We start from the raw sequence: 21711 nt of genomic DNA, 5'->3' as shown, positions 1-21711 counted from the left end.
TAGCCGCCGGCCTACACCAAAGCCATAGCAACGCCGGATCCTTAACCAACTGAGCAAGGCCAGGGATAGAACCCACAACTTCATGGTTCCTAGTCAGATTCGTTAACCACTGAACCACGATGGGAACTCCAGTAAAGGTGAAATAAGCTGGTCAAACAGGTGCCTATGTATAAGAGGGATAATGTAGCATATTTTACCATAAGTGATAATAATTTACTATGGTAAGTTGGAACCTATACAATGATTATATTTATTAACTTGTTAAATAATGACCAAAGGAGTTCCCATTGTGACTCAGCAGGTTAAGAACCCAACATAGTGTCTGTAAGGAAGCGGGTTTGATCTCTGGCCTCACTCAGAGGGTTAAGAATCTTGCGTTGTTGCAAGCTACAGCAACATAGGCCCAGATGCAGCCCAGATCCAGTGTTGCTGTGGCTGTGGAACAGGCCTGAAGCTGCAGCTGTGATTTGACCTCTAGTCTGGGAACTTCCATATGCTGCATGTGCAGCCATATAAAGACCAAGGAAGAATCTCACTTGATATACAGTTATCCCTCAATATCTATGGGGGATTTGTTCCAGAACCCCATAGAAACCAAAATCTGAGGATGTGCAAATCCTTTATATAAAATGCACAGTATTTGCATATAACCTAAGATCCCTTTCCTATATACTTTGTCACCTCTAGATTATTTATAATATGTAATACAATGTAAATAATATGTAAATAGTTGTAAATACAGTGTAAATGCTATGTAAATAGTTGCCAGATATACAGCAAAATTCAAGTTTTGCTTTTTGGAACTTTCTGTAATTTTTTCCTAAATATTTTTGATTCACAAACACAGAACTTGTGGTTATGGAGGGCCACATATGTGGTCATACGATGCTGAAAGAGTTTTTTTGGAGGTGCCGTACCTGCAGCACGTGGAAATTCCCAGGCCAGGTATTGAACTCACATCACAGTCGTGGCCTGCCCCACAGCTCTGGCAATGCCAGATTCTTAACCTGCTGCATCGTAAGGGAACTTCTGAACAGAATATTGAAATTTATTTATTTTTTGGCTACACCTGAGATATGTGTAGTCCCCAGGCCAGTGATCAAATCTGTGCCATAGGTGTGACCTGAGCCACAGCAGGGACAACTGTGTGGCTTAACCACTAGGTTACAAGGAAACTCTGAGTATTAAAATTTAAACAAAAGTATTTCTTTAAGTTTCCTCCCACTGAAATAGTTTCCTTCTACACATGTGCTGCCTGCTCTAGTAGAGTCCCAGATTGTGAATACATTCATTTCGCTTATTTGATTTTAGGCCAGACTCAGACTCTAAGGCTAAGAGAGGCTCTTGGAGTTTATCTCATCCAGCTCAATCATTTTACAAACAGGGAAGCTGAGACTTGAAGTGATCTTAAAGTCACAGAAGCCTATGCTTCTAGTCTAATGCTCTCTTTTTTGCTACACTGGTCACAAAGGCTAAGGGACATAGTTCATTGGTCTTGAGAAATATAGCAGATATTACTAACTGCAAATCTAGCATCCACTCTTTTCTTCTTACTTACTCTCATAACTCTAATTTTACCTAGGTTGGCAATGGGTCCAAAGGTAAAAAAATCCCAGTTTCCCTTATAATTAGGGGTGGTTTTCCCTTACAATAAGACAGGGTGGCTAGAATTACAGCAGTCATGTTGTGATGATAAAAGCACATGTGGTAACCTTGTTGATGGAAGCCAAGCACTAAGGATGGTGGAGAAAGAAAAAGAAGCCTGGATTCCTGATTATGGAATCATTATAACATCCCTATGGACTATTTACTTCTGGGCTTGCTTTTGCTTCTATCTGCTCTATTATTTGCAGTTGAATTTAATCCTATCTAACACAGGCAAACAAAGCAAGCAGGAGCTGAATTCACTAGCTTTCCAGCCAGCTCACAGCACTAGCGCCCCCTGGTGGCAACCGAAACACTTCTCCTACCCTAACTTAAGCTGTGTGAGTCTTACTTGTTACTCCCTGGTTTCTACCATACGTAGTCACCTCTGGCCAGGAAGCTTAGCTCCAGAATCCCTCAAGGAGATAGCAACTTTTTCCTCTAGCTCTTGGCAGGAGTATTTGGCACAGAGAAAAGTTCTATTTTCATGTACTAACCCAGACCGTCATTCCTCACTCCCTATGTGGTAGGCGAGTCAAGCCAACGTCTGGCTCAGGTCCACTGATATTCTGATGACAAAAAGCTGAAGACTCCCTAGGGGAGATTCCACTTAGTCAAATCACGGCAAGGAGACAGCAATGATGTAGAGCTGGTTATGTGAGTATGCTGGGCCTCTGACTGACCACTTGGAATTCCTGACTGACAATGGTTCACTACCTTCTCAGACTGATGTGATAACTGCTTCTGTGTACATATTTTAAGATGACAATTCCTTCCTGGGCCAAAAAGTCCAAGAAAATAAGATAAGAGCCTGCAATTGAGATACTATCATTAAACCACATGTTCTCAACAGACAGATGTTCATCCAAAGCAAGGATGGCAGAGAGAGAAAAGAGAAGCGTTTGAAATAAAAAAAAAAAGCAAAAAAAAAAGCACTTACTGAGGTAGGTATCCAAAGGTATGCAATTCTCCAGGTCATCTGTAGGTGACAGGAGCTCACAAATACTTTCAGCTGTGTGGTCTTCAGGGAATTTGTTCTGGTCCCCACATTTCTTGAGAATCTCTACACAGTCTGATCTTGAAAAGGAAAATACACACAAATTGAGGGTTCAAAGAATCTCCTCATGTTGTCCAGTTAATATCAGTTCTGTTTCTGAAATTTTCCAGGAGGTGGGTTTTCATAGCTCAGCAATGTTTCACACTTTGTTAGGTGTGAGTATGCCAAAAGAGAACAGGAGTGACAGCACACCTTAGGTTGAGGAGTAAGTAATGTATTACACTATCAAAGCATCCCTAACTTTCTCTGACCTGAAATCAAAGACCTTGCTCAAATTTTACACTCATACTTACTGTTGTTATCATCAATGTGGCTTTTCACTGTCTTTGAAAGGAAATTAGTCTGATTTGCTCTTTGCAAAAATCATACATCCTTTCTCTCAGGACCTTATTCATGCTTGCTTCTTTCTTTCTTCTTCCCTCACTCCCTTCCTTTCTTTCTCTTTTAAAATATCTGTTTAGTTATCAACATTAAGATGTCCGGCCTATAACTGGAAAATCCACGACTTAAAAATTTTCTGTCTTCAACAGGGATTTGACTCCTATACATTTCTGTGATAAGAGTTTCTAGTAATTTCCCACTTGCTTCTTTGTGCTTATCACCCAATCATCTCTCCCCGACTCAGGCCATCCCCAAGTCAGGTCAGAGGCTGGACTCTGTTCAAGGCTGAAATAATCTGCAACCAGTCATTAAGTGTCCAGCAGCACTGAATGAACCACATACCCACAACTAAGCAGCTGAATGTTAATTTTGTTTTGGAAAAGTTTTTTGGAAAAAAAGATGCTTGAAGAGCAGCTGACATATTTTACTATGTAGTTTATGCTTTTGGATTTGCCCCCCATAGCAGCTTTCATCTCTACTTTAACATAGATCTTAAGCAAACCAGTCACAAAATGTTTACTAGGAATAGGACTCAATGACTATATTTACTAACTCTGGTACTCATCAGACATTTCTGGAATACCTCTTACAGGTTAGGATTACGTTAATCCCTGAAGAGGAGAAAAAAAGGAAAGAGGCGATAAAAGAGGCACAGAGAATAAACTCCTCAAGGAGAGCAAAGTCTAACAGAATATAAGACAAGTACACAAATTGAAATATGCAAATAGAACTGTGCTCTGAAGATAATCAATTGTACTTGAACTAAGCTCCATAAGAAAATAAAGGTCTAGGAGTTCCCGTCGTGGCACAGTGGTTAACGAATCCGACTAGGAACCATGAGGTTTCGGGTTCGATCCCTGCCCTTGCTCAGTGGGTTAAAGATCCGGCATTGCCGTGAGCTGTGGTGTAGGTTGCAGACGTGGCTCAGATTCCGCGTTGCTGTGGCTCTGGCATAGGCTGGTGGATACAGCTCCGATTCAACCCCTAGCCTGGGAACCTCCATATGCCGCGGGAGCGGCCCAAGAAATAGCAAAAAGACCAAAAAAAAAAAAAGAAAAGAAAAGAAAGGTCTAGAGGAATTTGTGGTAAGAATAAATCACTATCAGCTGGAGAAATCCAGGATGACTCCATAGGAATGACTGGTATTTGAGAGGGGCTAAGAAGGATGGGCAATGGGCAAGTAGAGATTGGGGGGGAAAGAACATTTTAAGCAGAGGGGGAAAAAGCAGGAAAGCATTTGACATATAGAGGTGATGGGCAAAAGGAAGTGGTGGGAGAGAAAACTCTAAAGACAGGCTGTGGGTGGGGACCATGGAGGGTCTGAACCAAAACTGGAGAGTCATTATTACGAAAGGAACTTACTTGCAAATAATACTTCCCCGGGATTTACTATGACAAGGTTTGATCTGCAGTGAACAAGCTATTGCTTTCCACATTTCTGGCTGGCACTTTTTAATGTCAAGAACAGGTATGCTGATAAATGGCATCTTTATGCTTCCCTTCTCCCACAGCTTCATGTCATTCATGGCTCCTTGATCTGACTGAGCATTGCAACTCCTGAAAAGTTCTGTTGGCCTGAAGGAAAAAAAGGCCAGAAGGAATCAAGAGAATTATTTCCTAGAGAGAAGAAAACCCTGACATGCTAATCAATCAGCAAAATTATTTTTTTCAAAGAAGTACATACAACTCATCAAAGAATGTCAGCTTTAAATGTATGAAGATTCAAAGTAGACACTAGCATTAAGATTTTTTTCTTTTGGAGTTCCCACTGTGGCTCTGCAGTAACAAACCCAACTAGTATTCATGAGGATGTGGGTTCGATCCCTGGCCTTGCTCGGTGGGTTAAGGAACCAGAGTTTCTGTGGCGTTGGCCGGCAGCTGCAGCTTCAATTTGATTCCTAGCCTGGGAACTTCCATGTGCCATGGGTGTAGCCCTAAGAAAGAAAAAAGATTTTTTTTTTTTTATTTTAAATTTTTTTAGAGGTGGCACCTGTGGCACATGGAAGTTCCCTGGCCAGGGGTCGAATTGGAGCTGCAGCTGCCAGCCTACGCCACAGCCACAGCAACTCGGGATCTAGCCATACCTGCAACCTACACCACAGCTTGTGGCAACACCAGATCCTTAACCTACTGAGCTAGGCCAGGGGTTGAACTGCATCCTCAAAGAGACATCATCAAGTCAACCTGCTGAGCCACCATGGGAACTCTACAATTTTTCTTTTTAATATGGATTTTTGTGAGCTAGTTAAACACTTCAAAATACTGTGGACAGGACTGTTACCTCCACCAATGCTATTTCTTTGATTTCACAAAATACGTGATGTGATTTGACAAACATGTGCATTCACACAGGCATATCCACATCAATTAAGGAACATTTCCATCATGTCAGAAAGTTCCTTTGTGTCCCTGTCCAGTCAATGCCTTCCCTGTTGACTGCATTCCAGAGGCCACCAACATTTGTACTTCGATCACCATAGATTAATTCTGCCTGTAAATGCCTGTAAATTCTGTCTGTAAATTCCTTCATAAAAATGGAATCACACTGTATGTACTCTTTTGGGTCTGGTGTCTTTATTTTTCTTTATTTTTTCTTTTTGTCTTTTTAGGGCTGCACCTGCAGCACATGGAGGTTCCCAGGCTAGGAGTCCAAATGGAGCCACAGCTGCTGACTTATACCACAGCCACAGCAACACAGGATCCCAGCCAAGTCTGCGACCTATACCACAGCTCATAGCCATACCAGATCCCCGACCCACTAGGTGAGGCCAGGGATCGAATCCAGGGAACTCCAGGGTCTGCGTCTTTAGCTAAACAATCTTTCTGAGATTTACCCATAGTGCTGTGCATATAAATTATGATTTTTATTATTGAGTAGTATTCCATTAAGAAATGTACCACAATTTATTTACTTCAGCAGTTTCCAAACTTTTTGATCTCAGAATCCACCTACACTCTTGAAATTACTGGGTTCTCAAAAAACTTCTTTTGGGAGTTCCCATCATGGCTCAGTGGTTAGCAAACCCAACTAGTATCCATGAGGACTTGGGTTCGATCCCTGGCCTTGCTCAGTGGGTTAAGGATCTGGCATTGCTGTGAGCTTGGATCTGGTGTAGGGCGCAGATGTGGCTTGGATCTGGCGTTGCTATGGCTGTGGATCAGCTGACAGCTGCAGCTCTGATTTGATCCCTAGCCTGGGAACCTCCATATGCTGCAAGTGTGGCCATAAAAAAAAAAAAATAGACAAGCTTCTATTTATGTGGATTATATCCATCAGTGCTTATCACATTATAAATGAAAACTGAGCTAAGAGCTTTTTCAAGTACTTATTAATTCATTTAAAATGATAATAAATGTATTACATGTTACATGTTATTTTTATGAAAAGTATATTTTCCAAAACAAAAACCAATGAGAAGCATAGGTCTCTTTTAGGTTTTGAAAATCTCTTTAATGTCTGGCATATTTGAAAACAGCTGGATTTTCATATCTGTTTTTGTATGTTAATTTTGTATCCTGTGACTGTTAAATTCAATGATTTAAGGGGAGTTTGTATGCAGATTTGGGGGCCTCTCCTTCTGTGGTTCTTTCTTTTCTGGGATTTTCCACTTCCAGATCCAGTCACTCCGGCAGCTCCAAATCTGATCTCTTAACTTCTGAGCCCAAGACTGCTGCTTTTTGTTTGAATTCTATGCACGGTGCCAGGGGACTGAGGCCCATGAAGGGAAGACTGGATAAATGTGGTCCTCAGTGTGGTTTCTATCTTTCATGAGATGTAGCACCCCCTGTTTGCCACTCTCGAATGCCTTCGATTTTTTTTCTTTTTTCTTTTTAGGGCTGCACCCACAGCATATGGAGGTTCCCAGGCTAGGGGTCCAGTTGGAGCTACAGCTGCTGGCCACAACCACAGCCACAGCAATACAAGATCTGAGCCGTCTCTGTGACCTACACCACAGCTCAGAGCAATGCTGGACCCTCAACCCACTGAGTGAGGCCAGGGATCAAACCTGCAACCTCATGGTTCCTAGTCGGATTCATTTCCAGTATACCACAAAGGGAACTCCTCAAATACCTTCAAAACAATTTTTTTTTTAAATTTTGTGCAGAGCTCATAAATAGTAATTGACATGGATGTTAATCTGATACAAACTATTACCGGAAGCTAGAACTATGTTCAAATTTAACTTCAAACATTTCAAAGATTTCAAATTTGCTCAACCTGTAAGCCAGGGCCTCATTGGCTAACACTAGTTGTAAAGACAGCTCAATTTTCTTAGTCGAAATAATAACCTGAATACATTGCGTGAACATCCTCTGAATTTCCTTCTAGCTCAACTAAATGATTCTCTTCTTTTTTGCCCTTTTGATCTTGAGCTGAAGCTCACAAAACCAGCCACCCCCCTTTCCTTCAGGAACTCTCCCCCTTTGGCTCCTCTGATACAGCATTCTCTAGGCTTCTGGATGTACCTTTTCTGTTTTCTTCACTGCTTCTTCAGCCATTAATTCAGTTCTTGGCCCTTACTTTTCTTACAAGAATTGACATTTCAGGAAACACCTATTCAAATTGCTTCTGTAAAGACAGTTTTTATTTATTTATTTATTTATTTATTTATTTATTTATTTATTTATTCATTACAGCTGGTTTACAGTGTTCTGTAAAGTTTTTGTGTGAAACAGGGGACTCCAAGTGGGAACTTTAATCTGAAGGTCTTTCAAAGCAAACTGTCCACAACAGGTCATTCTGAATGAACTGTTTACAGTGTTTCATTCTGCAGTGAATTATTTGCGTGTGTGTTTTATTTTTGTCTTTTGTTTATATTTTTGTGTTTTTAGGGCCGCACCCCCAGCATATGGAGGTTCCCAGGCTAGGAGTTGAATCAGAGCTGTAGCTGCTGGCCTATATCACAGCCACAGCAACGCCGGATCCTTAACCCACTGAGCAAGGCCAGGGATCGAACCCACAACCTCATGGTTCCTGGTCGGATGTGTTTCCTCTGCACCACGATGGGAACTCCCATTCTGCAGTGAATTATTTCCACTGATGGAACAACAGAAGGAAGAGGGTAAGAATGACATACTGAAGGCAAAGGAGATTCTTTTTCTTTTCTTTTTTTAATGGCCACACCCATGGCATATGTAAATTCCTGGGCCAAGGATTGAATCCAAGCCACATCTGCAGCAACGCTGGATCCTTTAACCCTCTGCAACTGGCCAGGGATCAAACCCGTAGCTCCGCAGCTATCGGAGCTGCTACAGTCAGATTCTTAACCCACTGTGCCACAACGAGAACTCCCAGAGGAGATTCTTTGAATTCCAAAAGTTTGAAGTATCTCTGGATTAGAAGGTACTTTGTTATAGTGCTTCCTTTCCCAGGCGTGATTTATCAGATGGAATATAGTACTTAAAGACAAAATGATAAAAGATATACTATTTTCTTTTAACGAAATCAGAGTAAAATGGTCTTTTCACTTATTTAAAAACAAGACAATTAAGATAAAATACTTTCATTCCTTCTACAGCAATTTGCACCTACCTGTTGTTAAAATTAGTGCAGTAAGTAAGGTTCCTACAACCCAATTGGCAAGGTTCTCGAACATCTGCTAAACAGGTCAACATGGACACTTCCACTGGATTATATTCGCAAAAGCGATCGAAGTCTTGCCAACTCTGTGTATTGCCCCAGCTCATGCTATAAAGCTTAGTGCACAGTTCCCTGAAACAAAAGCACAAGTGCAAAAACATATAGATAAGCCAAATGAATAAATATTTTACTTGCATAAAACTTGGACTCTATAAACTGTGCTTTAGAACATAAATGAGAAAAAAAGTACAAAACCCAAAACATTAAGATCTTCTAGAATTTAGAGTCAGGAAAATAATCTTTTCCATGAAAAGCTTTCTTTTTATCATCCCTTTCCTTTTTGACATGGTTGCTAGAAAGCTCGGCACTAAATTTAACATTCAATTATAGTATTTGTAGATCCTATTCTTGGCACAATTATTTCCCTCTATATTTCTTTCTTTCTTTCTTTCTTTTTTTTTTATCTTTTTGCCATTTCTTGGGCTGCTCCCATGGCATATGGAAGTTCCCAGGGGTCGAATCGGAGCTGTAGCCGGCGGCCTACCCCAGAGCCACAGCAACGTGGGATCCAAGCTGTGTCTGTGACCTACACCACAGCTCACGGCAATGCCGGATCCTTAACCCACTGAGAGAGGCCAGGGATTGAACACACAACCTCATGGTTACTAGTCGGATTCGTTAACCACTGAGCCACGATGGGAACTCCTATTTCCCTCTATATTTCTGATCTCTCTTTTATCTTTACTTAAAGTAAGGTAAGGCATAAGGTTTTGCCTCCACAAAGATGTAGTCCACTATATTTGTGTTCCAATCACAGGAGGCAAAACTGTGACATGGTTCTCAGACTCCTTTCAATAAGCATTATAGACTTAGGGTTTACTAGTTTCTCCGTGAAAAAGTACCCCTAAGTCACTTCTAGTCCTTAAGATATATCACAATAGGCTATACGTAGAGACTTTATGAATTCCAAAGCTGCTATATACTACTGCATACAGCAATATTTACCATATAGACTATATATATATACTATTGTGGCATGTGTGTATTCTTATTTCAGTACTAGATGGCTACAAAACAACTTAAGTGGATGTAATAACTAAAACCATACGATTTCCAAAGTACATCCATACATTATTAGTTTAATTTTCAAAATTTATAAGTGTAATACAAGTGTAAAAAACTATGTAATACAGAATTTTAATACTACTGAAATAAGCAAAGTCACAAGTAAAAATTCTCCACTCCCATCACATTTTGACTCTCATAACTACCCCTATGAGGAAGGGATCTTTACTTCTATAAGTTTGCTCATTCACTCTACCAATGTTTATTGTATTTTGAATGAGGCCTTGTTCAAGGCACTGGATACTCAGTGGTGAATAAAAGAGACAAAGTCCCTGCTCTTGGTGTGTCTTACACATAATGGGGATGAGGAAGCTGAGGTCAAGATTCATTAGGTACCTTGATCTGGAAATCAGTCCTTTCTCTAGTCCTAACTTTCTGTATGACCTTGGAAAGATTAACATCTCTGAGTTAGGTTTTTTAATGTAAACAAGCATTATACAAATCGACACCAGTCGTCTTGTAAGGTTTCATGAGGATGAAACAAGATGAAAGTGAAAGCATTCAGTAAACCATAAAATCTTAGATCAAGGTAAGACATGCAGGGAGCTTCTGCCTTGGCACAGTGGGCTAAGAATCTGATTGCAGTGACTTGGGTCACTGTGAAGTGTGGGTTCAATCCTGGCCCAGCATAGTGGGTTAAAGGATCCAGTGTTTCTACAGCTGTGGCATGAGTAGCAGTTGTGGCTTGGATTCAATCCCTGGCCCAGGAACTTCCATATGCTTTGGCCAGAGAACTTCCATGTGCCTTGCAGGAAGGCATAAAAAGAAAATAAAAAAATAAAATAATAAAATAGAGTATGATTTTTTTTTTAAAGGCTAAGACATGCAGTGTTTCTTACAGAAGTTCTGGGACAACACAGCCATTCCGATCTCCAGTGACTACAGGGCATAAACTCTTCTGTGGCCATTCAAAGAATTACTCAGCATCCCTTCCATATGAACATTTATTAATTCCTTATAATAGTCATATTTTTTCCTAAAGTCTGTCCAATCTAGAAACCACAGAAAAGATTATTTCACTCCTTGTTTTTTTTTTTGTTTGTTTGTTTTTTTGTCTTTTTGCCTTTTCTTGGGCCGCTCCCTCAGCATATGGAGGTTCCCAGGCTAGGGTCTAATTGGAGCTGTAGCCACTGGCCTACACCAGAGCCACAGCAACTTGGGATCCAAGCCGTGCCTGTGACCAACACCACAGTTCATGGCAACGCTGGATCCTTAACCCATTGAGCAAGGCCAGGGATCGAACCCACAACCTCATGGTTCCTAGTCATATTCGTTAACCACAGCGTCATGAAGGGAACTCCTATTTCACTCCTTGTATATCACGTTCATTTCATGATATTCTAGTAATATGTGGTACCTTTTCAACCAAAATATATCTAATAAAGTAAACTTCTGTTTCACCTGTATTCTACCATTACCTTATCTCCATTTATTCTTGTGTTTAACTTGTTTCCTCCACCTTATATTTGTATTGCTAATTTTTTGTCCCTAAGCGTATCACCCAAATGAATGCCAATATACTGCTGTCTAATTTGGGGTACAAGTGTCAACCCAGGTTATTCACTAATGTATACAAAAGGTTGATTAAATTCAAAGTTTCATAATTTAACAAAAAGAACATCCTTTAGATGTCGGGTCAAAATATCTTCTAAATTATAAGCTTACTTAATGATAACTGAAGGATAGAATCCATACTGCGTCATCTTCAAATACTTACTGCCCTGACAATGCTAATCCTCCACACCCCAAAATATAGTGTTTGTAGCTCAATGTACAAAAACAACGTCCCACATACACATGCTCTCTCTCTTCCTCCCCCCATACACACACACTCCGCCCCCCCCCACACACACCCACGATGCTCAATAAATACCTATTGGATGAAAGAATGAAAGATTTTATATTTCCTAAATTCTTTTTTTTTTTCTTTTTCTTTTTACGGCTTCACCTGCAGCATATGGAAGTTGCTGGGCCAGAGGTTGAATCGGAGCTGCAGCTGTGGCCCATGCCACAGCCACACCAACACCAGGTTCAAGCTGCATCTGTGACCTACGGCAGCTCACAACAACACTGGATCCTTAACCCACTAATCGAGGCCAGGGAGCAAACCTGCATCCTCACAGAGACAACAGCAGATCCTTAACCCACCAAACCACAATGGGAACTCCACATCTTCTAAGCTCTTAAGACTACACAATACAAGGATATAACACACATTTGCCACACTTAAAATCATTAATTAAAACGCTATTTTCTACTGGTTTTAATAAAGGAGAATGAGGTACTGACCTACATGTTGAAGTGTTTGCTTTAGAACAACAGTGCAATTTAGCGCCATCAAGGCCTGTAGAAGGAGGAGGGTGCAGAGTGACTCCAGGGTGAACAGACTGTGAGCTTTCAAGGAAACACTGCCACAACGGATCCTGAGGCAAGGGCTGGGTCTTACAACCCTCGATGAGGCCATCAACAATCTCCATTTCTGTTTTCTTAGACATCAAAATTCTCTTGCAGGCATTTTGGCAAGCATGATCTTCGGCTCTGTCACAGCAATATAAACCTACATTTTCAGAATATAAGTGGCTTAGTCAGCTGGGTTTAGGTCAGGCATTGCTCAGACAGAAGAACCTAGTGGTGTACGAGAACCCATTACCACTCTGAGTCATGGCAATAATTGCAGTATCCAGAGCCTACCAAATTCTCTCTCCATTACTTTGCAGTGCAGCAAATAAATGAAAAGCTAAAGGGGGACTAGGCATCCATTACCGGATTCACCACTGTCCACAGTCATCAGATCTCCAGCACCATTCCTATTCCTACATAAATGAAAGGTCCTCTTCCACCCAAGAAGTCCTTATATGCAAGGTAGTTTATGTTCCTGGAAAAGGTATTGCAGATCAAACTGGAATTATTTTATGTTAGAAACAACTACCTAAAAGGGAATATGTTCTTGACATAATGAGAAAGATGACTAATTTAACAGCAATAACCACAAATACTGTATTTCATCATATTTGGAGCTATAAAGCTTTTATAAATCTGTACAAATTAATTTGTAATTTAATAAAACAGCAAACTCTGACAAGATATCATTTGCTTCTGCATCTAAGTTTCTATAAAAAATCACAAAGCAAGCGAATAGAGTTCCCATCGTGGTGCAGCGGAAACAAATCTGACGAGGAACCATGAGGTTGTGGGTTTGATCCCTGGCCTTGCTCAGTGGGTTAAGAATCTGGTGTTGCTGTGGTGTAGGCCGGCAGCTATAGTTCCGATCAGACCCTCAGCCTGGGAACCTCCACATGCCGCTAATGTGGTCCTAAAAAGCAAGAAAAAAAAAAAAAAAAGGAAGAAAGAAAGCAAGAGAACACTTTTGACCAGGCTACAGAATTCAGAAGGGCTTCTTTGAAGTAGTTTTCTTAGGAGTTTGAATTTTTAGGAAACCTATTCAAGCATATCTGTCTATAGTTTTCTTTTCCAGATTTCCTGTGTATTAGTATAGACATTTGAGATGGTTGTTCTTAACCCTCAAAACATTTTTCTGCCCTTTTTTTTTTTGAGTTGCTATCTACCAACTTAGCTTCAGCAGTACCTCTCTATAGCCATAGTGAAGACAGATGCCTTTAAAATTAATGAAGGTCGGAGTTCCCATCGTGGCTCAGTGCTTAACGATTCCGACTAGGAACCATGAGGTTGCAGGTTCGATCCCTGGCCTTGCCCAGTGGGTTAAGGATCCAGTGTTGCCGTGAGCTGTGGTGTAGGTCGCAGATGCGGCTCGGATCCTGCGTTGCTGTGGCTCTGGCGTAGGCCGGTGGCTACAGCTCCGATTCGACCCCTAGCCTGGGAACCTCCATATGCCGCGGGAGCGGCCCAAGAAATGGCAAAAAGAGAAAAAAAAAAAATTAATGAAGGTTACTTATGGCAAATGCTTCACTCTCTGATTATCATCACATAACCCCAAAATGTCATGAGCCTTAGAATTCTGCTTTAGATGGTGGGCAAACAAGGCACAGAGCACTGCTTTTGACTTTACAAAAACAGTCTTTCGATATTCCACTGTAAATCAAAACACTGGTAATCTGGCTTAAGAGTCTTATAAGACTTTTTCCAGTGTGCTTAATTAGTCATTTCTTTGAAGTTTGATCACTTAAGAGTTTAAATGAAGAAAATGGATTAGAGGCTGAGATTTTGAAGATTTCATGAGGAGCTAATTAATTAAGAGACCCTAATTTTTTTAAAGTATTATATTGATGTTTTTATTATAAAAGTAATAACTGTTCATTGGTAAAATTCAAACATTACAGATATATATAATGTGGAAGAAACAGGCAGATAACTAAAAATGTACCTTACTATATACATTAAGTTCTGCAACTTGCTTTTTTTGCTTATTATATATTGGATTTCTGTAAACATATATCTTTTTTCTGTATTGAAGTAAGGTTGATTTACAATATTGTGTTAGTTTCAGGTATATAGCAAAGTGATTCAGTTATATATATATATATTTATATATAATATACATATGTATATATTCTTTTTTGATCCTTTTCCATTATAGGTTATTACAAGATATTGATTGCAGCACTCTGTCCTATACAATAAATCCTTATATCTATTTCATATATGGTAGAGTGCATCTGTTAATCCCATACTCCTAGTTCATCCCTCCCCTTACTTCCCCTTTGGTAAGAATAAGTTATCAAGTAGGTTACTCTAGGTCCATCCATGTTGCTGCAGATGACATTATTTCATTCTTTTTTTATGGCTGAATAATATTTCATTATGCATGTACACATCTTCTTTATCCATTCATCCGCTGATGAGCACTTGGTTGCTTCCACGTCTTGGCTATTGTAAATAGTGTTGTTATGAAGACTGAGGTACATCAAATTAGAGTTCTGTCTTTTCATGTATCTTTTCAAATTAGATATTTTGTCTTTTTGGACCCAGGAGAGGGACTGCTGGATCATATGATAATTCCACTAGTTGTTTTTTTTTTTTTTACATGTGGACATGTGGTTTTTGTTTTGTTTTGTTTTGTCTTTCATCTTTTTAGGGCCACACCTGCGGCATATGGAGGTTCCCAAGCTAGGGGTCTAATTGGAGTCATTGCTGCAGGCCTACGCCACAGCCACAGCAATGCCAGATCCGAGCCACGTCTTCGACCTACACCACAGCTCACGGCAACACTGGATCCTTAACCTACTGAGTGAGGCCATGGATTGAACTTACAACCTCATGGTTCCTAGTCGGATTTGTTTCCAATGCGCCAAGACGGGAACTCTGACATATGTTTTTTTTTTTTTAAATTATTTTATTGAGGTATACTTGATTTACAATGTTGTTAATTTCCACCACGCAGCAAGTGATTCAGGTATACGTATAAACATACATTTTCATATTCTTTTCCATTATGGTTTATCACAGGATATTGAATAGTTTCCTGTGCTATACAGTAGGACCTTGTTGTTTATTTTTATATAATAGTTTGCATCTGCTAATTCCAAACTTCCAATTCATCCCTCCCCATCCTTCCTTCTCCTTGGCCACCATAAGTCTGTTCTCTATGTCTGTGAGTCTGTTGCTATTTTCTAAATAAGCTCATGTGCATCATATTTTAGACTCCACACACAAGTGATATCATATAGTATTTGTCTTTCTCTTTCTGACTTACTTCACTTAGTATGGTAATCTCCAGGTCCAACCATGTTGCTGCAAATGGCATTATTTCATTCTTTCTTATGGCTGAGTAATAATCCATTATATATGTACCACATCTTTTTTATCCATTCATCTGTTGACAGACATTTAGATTGCTTCCATGCCTTGGCTATAGTAAAGAGTGCTGCTATTATGAACACTGAGACATATCAAATCAGTTTTGTCCAGATATATGCCCAGGAGTGGGAATCCTGGTCCAGACAGCAACTCTATTTTCAGTTTTTTGAGGAATTTCCATACTGTTTTTCATAGTGGTAACACTAATCCATATCCCCCCCAACAGTGTAGGAGGGTTCCCTTTTCTCCGCACCCCCTCCAGCCTTTGTTATTTGCAGAATTTTTGATGATGGCTATTCTGATTGGTGTGAGGTGGTAACTCACTGTAGTTTTGATTTGCATTTCTCTAATAATTATCGATGTTGAGCATCTTTTCATGTGCCTGTTGAGTGACTGTACGTCTTCTCTGGAGAAATGTCTATTTAGGTCTTTTGTCCATTTTTCAATTGGGTTTTTTTTTTTCTTGATATTGAGTTGTATGAGCTGTTTGTTTATTTTGGAAATTAAGCCCTTGTCAGTCCCATTGTTTGCCAATATTTTCTCCCAGTCTATACGTTGTTTTTCATTCTATTTATGGTTTCCTTTGCTAGGCAAAAGCTTTTAAGTTTGATTAGGTCCCATCTGTTTATTTTTGCTTTTATTTCTTTTGCCTTGGGATAGCGATCTAAAAAAATACCACTATGATTTATGTCAGAAAATATTTCACCTCTGTCCTCTTCTAGGTGTCATGTCTTTTTACTTTTTTCTTTTTTTTAATGGCTGCACTCACCGTATATGGAAGTTCTTGGGCCAGGGACTGAATCCAAGACGCAGCTGTGACCTACACCACAGCTGTGGCAATGCCAAATCCTTTAACCTGCTGCATGGGGCCAGAGGCTGAACCCGCTCCTCCACAGCGACCTAAGCTGTTGCAGTCAGATTCTTAACCCACTGCACCACAGCAGGAACTCCAACATACATCTTTCTTTATGTTGGTTATATAATGTTGTTATTATACAGATATATAATTTATTTAATCAATTTAAAAATCAATAACCTATTGATAGATGTTTAGGTTACTTCCAATTTTTCTCTATTGCCAGCAATGCTGTAGTAAATACCTTTTATATAGGTAGATGTATTTTTGCAAATTTGTGAGTTTCCTCGAAGGACAAATTCTAAGAAATGGAATTGCTATAGGTTAAAAGGTATGATTATTTGAAGTTCTCTTGGTCATAACCCAACTCCCTCCCTTCAAATATCCATACTAATGAATTCTCCCACTTCAGAAAAGAGTGCCTATTTATTCATGCCCTTGATAACTCTTTCTTGGCATCTTTTACCTGTGACAATAATGTCCAATCTGCCAAATCTAAAGACCAAAGGAAGTTTGGTGTTTGCCAAATAACCCAGACTGTAGACACCATCAAGAATTTACTTCCTTTTACAAATTATTTAACCAAGGATTGAAACGAGAGGAATATGTGCCTTTTACTTACTATCTGTTGGGTTCCTCATTGGATAAGATTGGGTATAATTGTTCACACAGTGTATTAATTGTGGACTAATAGAGGCACAGTAATTTTCCACTGCTTTGATCTGAGAAGGACCAGGAGAAGAGTCTGTTCGAAAAATGGCTTGACAGTATTCTCGGCAGTTTGTGTGATGGCCTGCATAACTGCAACACACTGAACCCACTAGGGGGAAAAAAAAAAAAAAAGAGATGAAATGAAAGCAGTTATATGCTAACATTAAATCACCATAATAATAATGGGACAATATGTGTCTTTTTGAATTTGACAAATAAAACCATGCCATAGAAGACAAGCAGTTAAAAATCAGCACTACTCTAAGCATGGTCTTGGGGACATTCAGGTGCTCACCAATCTAAGTCATAATTTGTCAACTTATAGTCTAGTACAGTGCTTCTCAGGAGGAGCAGTACAGACCCCTGGGAGAATCTGGAGGTATGTGGAAGTATGCATTTTTTTAAATCAAGGAGAACCATTTAAGGTATCTGGGAAGAGCTAGATGAGTGGCTGGGGGTGAGATGCAAAATTTATAATGAAGAAGAGCAAGAGGCCCTCATAAGAGAGGCTAAGGGGGCTTTGGGAGGCTAAAGGCAACTAAAAGGTAGAGGTATAGCAGGAAAAGGTTAAGAAAAAGGCAGGTAGGGAAAATCTCTGATAAGTATTAGGGATGGTTATGGAGGAACCAAAATCAAGTTTCTGGTGAATTCCATAAACCAGGGAATAAGTGGGGAATTCAGGTGGCTTCCAGAAATACGATGATGATAAAATCATAGACTAGTGAGCTAAACTAGGACTAAACTGACAGCAAAACAAGCCTTTTTCCTGGAAGAAGAAACTGTTTCATACGTACTGTGCCACCTAAATTTTGGACTTGAAATTACTACCAAACATACTCTGTTCTTTGCAGGATTGTTCATTTTCAAAACAAGAATAATCATTAACAGCTACATTTATCACTGTCAGCCTCAATAGGGCTAAAACTGGGGGTGGAGGTGAGGGATGCTGAGGACGAAGAGACAAGTGAGAACAGGACAAGGCTTAATGGGCCCATCTTCTGAGTCCCCCATTAAGCTGGCTTCCCTGTAGTATGGGAGGATATAAGATCATGTGCCAAGGACTATCTGGGAGATCTTGACCTAAACCCCAATTAGAAAGGGTAGGAGATAAAGTACAGACAGCGAATGTTTCTTATATGCTAACACACCCACTGCCAAGTTCACCTAAACAACTCTTTACTGATCAGACGTGTTTCGCCTTCGATAACTGCTCTTACTCTTCCCTTCCTCCAATCTCTACTGTTCACATCGTGTCCACCCTTCGAGGCCCAGCTCAGCTAACGACTCCATGAAGTCACCTCCAAGCACCCCTGTAGGACATGATCCCTCCTTCCTCTGAACTCCCACAGCACCTTATCAGTAACGCTATCCCAGAGCCACCACGTCCCAGAGCTCTTTGTGTACAGGTTGTGGTCCCAACAGATGTACATGTGCCCTGCACAGGGCGAGGAGTCAAGGAATGTCTGCTGAATGAAGGAAGGCAGCCCTCAGCAAGCGCTATACTATATTACATTATATCACTGAAAGTGATCCCGTTGCACCAAACGGGGCATGATCTGCCTCTAGAACCTTCAGCACTAATATCTACTTTGTAGATCTGCAATTAGGACATGGGAATTGTTACAATTCATGAATGGCCCAAACACTGCCTGTGAGAACCCTGCTGTGCGCATTCCTCCAGCCGAAGTCATAATGCAGAGTTTGGGCAACATTTAGAACAGCTGCATCATACTCTGCAAACTGTGCTTTGCTCTTTGGCTTGTTGTATAACCATCAACAATGTACTTACTTTCATTTCTGCTAATGCAACTGAAAAGGGCATTCTGCAAATTAAAGAGAAACAAACAAACAGAAATTAACCACACAGAATTTCTAATTTTATTCCACTTTACAGTTATGTGGAACTCAGGATATCAAACTACTTAGTGCTTCTCTAAATCCAAGATTAAAAACAAAGAAACTATGACATGGCATCTTGGTGAAAAGAGAAACCATCTTCTAAGAGAGGATGGAGGTCGCGATTACCACCCCAACCACAAACTGACCACGTTACAGCAAACCAAGTTTACGTAAAGTTGTACCAATGAGCTTATGTGGGGGAAACTACAATGTGGTAATCTCAATTATTTCTTGCAGAATATAAAAAAAGCTTTCGGAAAATAATATAATAAAGGACATTTAGGAAAAGACATATTTCATATTTGCCTTTTAGAGCTGAAAGGACCTTAGAGATCATCTCTAATTGTTCTCAAACATGGCCATGCACTAGAATCACCCAGGCTTCCTAGGCCTTACTCTCGACTACAGAATCAGAATCTGGGAATGAAGCACAGAAACCTAAATTTTAAACAAGTCTTCAAAGACATTTTTTATGTAGCCACCCTGGGGCCAGAGGTGGTAAATCTCTACCATTTTTTTTTTGTCTTTTGTCTTTTTGTTGTTGTTGTTGTTGCTATTTCTTGGGCCGCTCCCGCGGCATATGGAGGTTCCCAGGCTAGGGGTCGAATCGGAGCTGTAGCCACCAGCCTACGCCAGAGCCACAGCAACGTGGGATCCGAGCCGCGTCTGCAACCTACACCACAGCTCACGGCAAAGCCGGATCGTTAACCCACTGAGCAAGGGCAGGGACCGAACCCGCAACCTCATGGTTCCTAGTTGGATTCGTTAACCACTGCGCCACGACGGGAACTCCAAATCTCTACCATTTTACAGTTGAGGAAACCACTTCCTTGGCAGGGGAGAGATTGCCCCAGGTCACAGAACAAGTCAAAAGCAGAATCTAAGACTAGAATCAATGTTTCTAGATCTCTTAGACCATTGTTCAGAAAATATCACACTGTGTTAATGTCACTGTAAGGGAAATAAGCAAACAAGACAAGCAAAAATTTCCTTGTACAAAGTGATCTGGGTGATCAGGGCTGTTGACTAGGATTAATATCACACACTTAGAATGAATGAATTTTTTTCCTTTTCTTTTTATGGCCGCATCTGTATAGAAGTTCTCAGGCTAGGGGTTGAACTGGAGCTGCAGCTGAGGCCTGTGACACAGCCTCAAGCAATACCCAGTCTGAGCTGAATCTGTGAGCTAGGCCACAGCTTAAGGAAATGCCAGTTCCTTAACCCACCGAGCAAGGCCAGAGATGGACCCTCCTTCCCCACAGAGACTACGCTGGGTTCTTAACCCACTGAGCCACAATGGGGACTCTGAGGATGAAATCTTAATAGAAGTAATACAAGCATAAATAAAAGGTAGATGGAAATCAAGTGCACTCTTATTAATGAATAGAAAGAATTTTGGCTTTTAACTGTAGCTAACTTTCAAACTGGTTATATGATTCGGATTTATTAAAGGACCAGCTTTACTAACATTTAAAATCTAGCTTCAAGGATCCACCTATGTCGTCATATGAAGCTGTGCTGCATTTTCTCCACTAAATAATATTCTATTGTAGGAGTAAACCCCATTTGATTTATTCTATTTAAAGCAAAACAAAGCAAAACAAAACACCCAGGCCCCAGAGCTAAGAGCTAATGAATTCACCTAGTATAAATTCTTTCTGTTAGAAATCTCATCAAATGCTATAAAACAGAGAAAAATAAATATTCTTGGTGTTCTTTAATAGTGGTCTTTTTTATATCTCTCTTCATCCATGTTTCTTTGCTTTGGTTTGACTTTTCAGCTATCCATTACAGGCAGCTCTCTATTTTGGTTCAATGGTTTTAGGAACACTTTCAATGAAATGATCTAAATTAATATTAAAAAGCCATATGCTACCAACTTTCCAGTCCCTTTTAAGCAGGTTAATAAAATTCTCATTGCCTTTCTCTTTCTGATATGCTAGGTGTTCCTTTTGGTTTTGATTTTTTTAGACCTTGTTCCTAAAGAAGTATGTTTATTATCTTGGTGGCCATCCTGGGTGGCACAGTCTGATTTCTTTTTTTTTTCTTTTTTTGGTTTTTAGGGCCACCCCTGTGGCATATGCAAGTTCCCAGGCTAGGTGTCGAATCGGAGCTACAGCTGCTGGCCTATGCCACAGCCACAGCCATGCCAGATTTAAGCCGCTCTGTGACCTATACCACAGCTCATGGCAACACTGGATCTTTAACCCACTGATCGAGGCCAGGGATCAAACCTGTGTCCTCATGGATACTGGTCAGATTCATTTCCACTGAGCCGTGATAGGAACTCCCTGATTTCCATTTTTATTCTTCTTCCAGTTACTCTTAAAGTCTCTAGGTCTCTGGCTATCAAGTAGGGGTGATCTTGCTTCGCAGGGGACATTTGGCAATGTCCAGAGGCAATTTTGGTTGGCATAACTCATGGGTTGGGGCAGGGGACTGACATCTGGTGAGAAGAGGAGTCCAGATATGCTTCTAAACATCCTACAATGCACAAGACAGCTCCCCCTACAACAAAGGATTATCCAGCCCAAAATGTCAATAGTGTTAAGGTTAAGAAATCCTGCCCTAGAAACTTACCAATTTGTTTAAGTTCGATTTTTTAAAATTTGATTTTAGAAATATCACTTTGGGTCAGCCTTATGGATCATGTAGCCTCAGAAAGAGGTACCAAAGGACACA

General features: G+C 40.3%; 1 protein-coding gene across 2 annotated transcripts in view; it reads right to left on the bottom strand.

Moving 5' to 3' along the window:
- Positions 1-21711, bottom strand: part of RECK (reversion inducing cysteine rich protein with kazal motifs) — a 76589-nt gene that overhangs the window by 20158 nt on the left and 34720 nt on the right. For both annotated transcript variants that reach the window (XM_047767913.1, XM_047767914.1), the window contains exons 7-12: positions 18920-18953; positions 17042-17239; positions 12078-12345; positions 8616-8795; positions 4445-4657; positions 2585-2721 (exon numbers count right to left, since the gene is read on the bottom strand). In XM_047767913.1, the coding sequence (XP_047623869.1) occupies positions 2585-2721; positions 4445-4657; positions 8616-8795; positions 12078-12345; positions 17042-17239; positions 18920-18953 (1030 nt within the window). The remainder of the gene's footprint in view (positions 1-2584; positions 2722-4444; positions 4658-8615; positions 8796-12077; positions 12346-17041; positions 17240-18919; positions 18954-21711) is intronic.

The sequence above is a fragment of the Phacochoerus africanus genome, chromosome 2 (assembly GCF_016906955.1).
Source record: "Phacochoerus africanus isolate WHEZ1 chromosome 2, ROS_Pafr_v1, whole genome shotgun sequence".
Lineage (NCBI taxonomy): Eukaryota > Metazoa > Chordata > Mammalia > Artiodactyla > Suidae > Phacochoerus > Phacochoerus africanus.
Note: the sequence above shows the minus strand (reverse complement) of the source record. Positions and strands in the feature narration are given on the sequence as shown.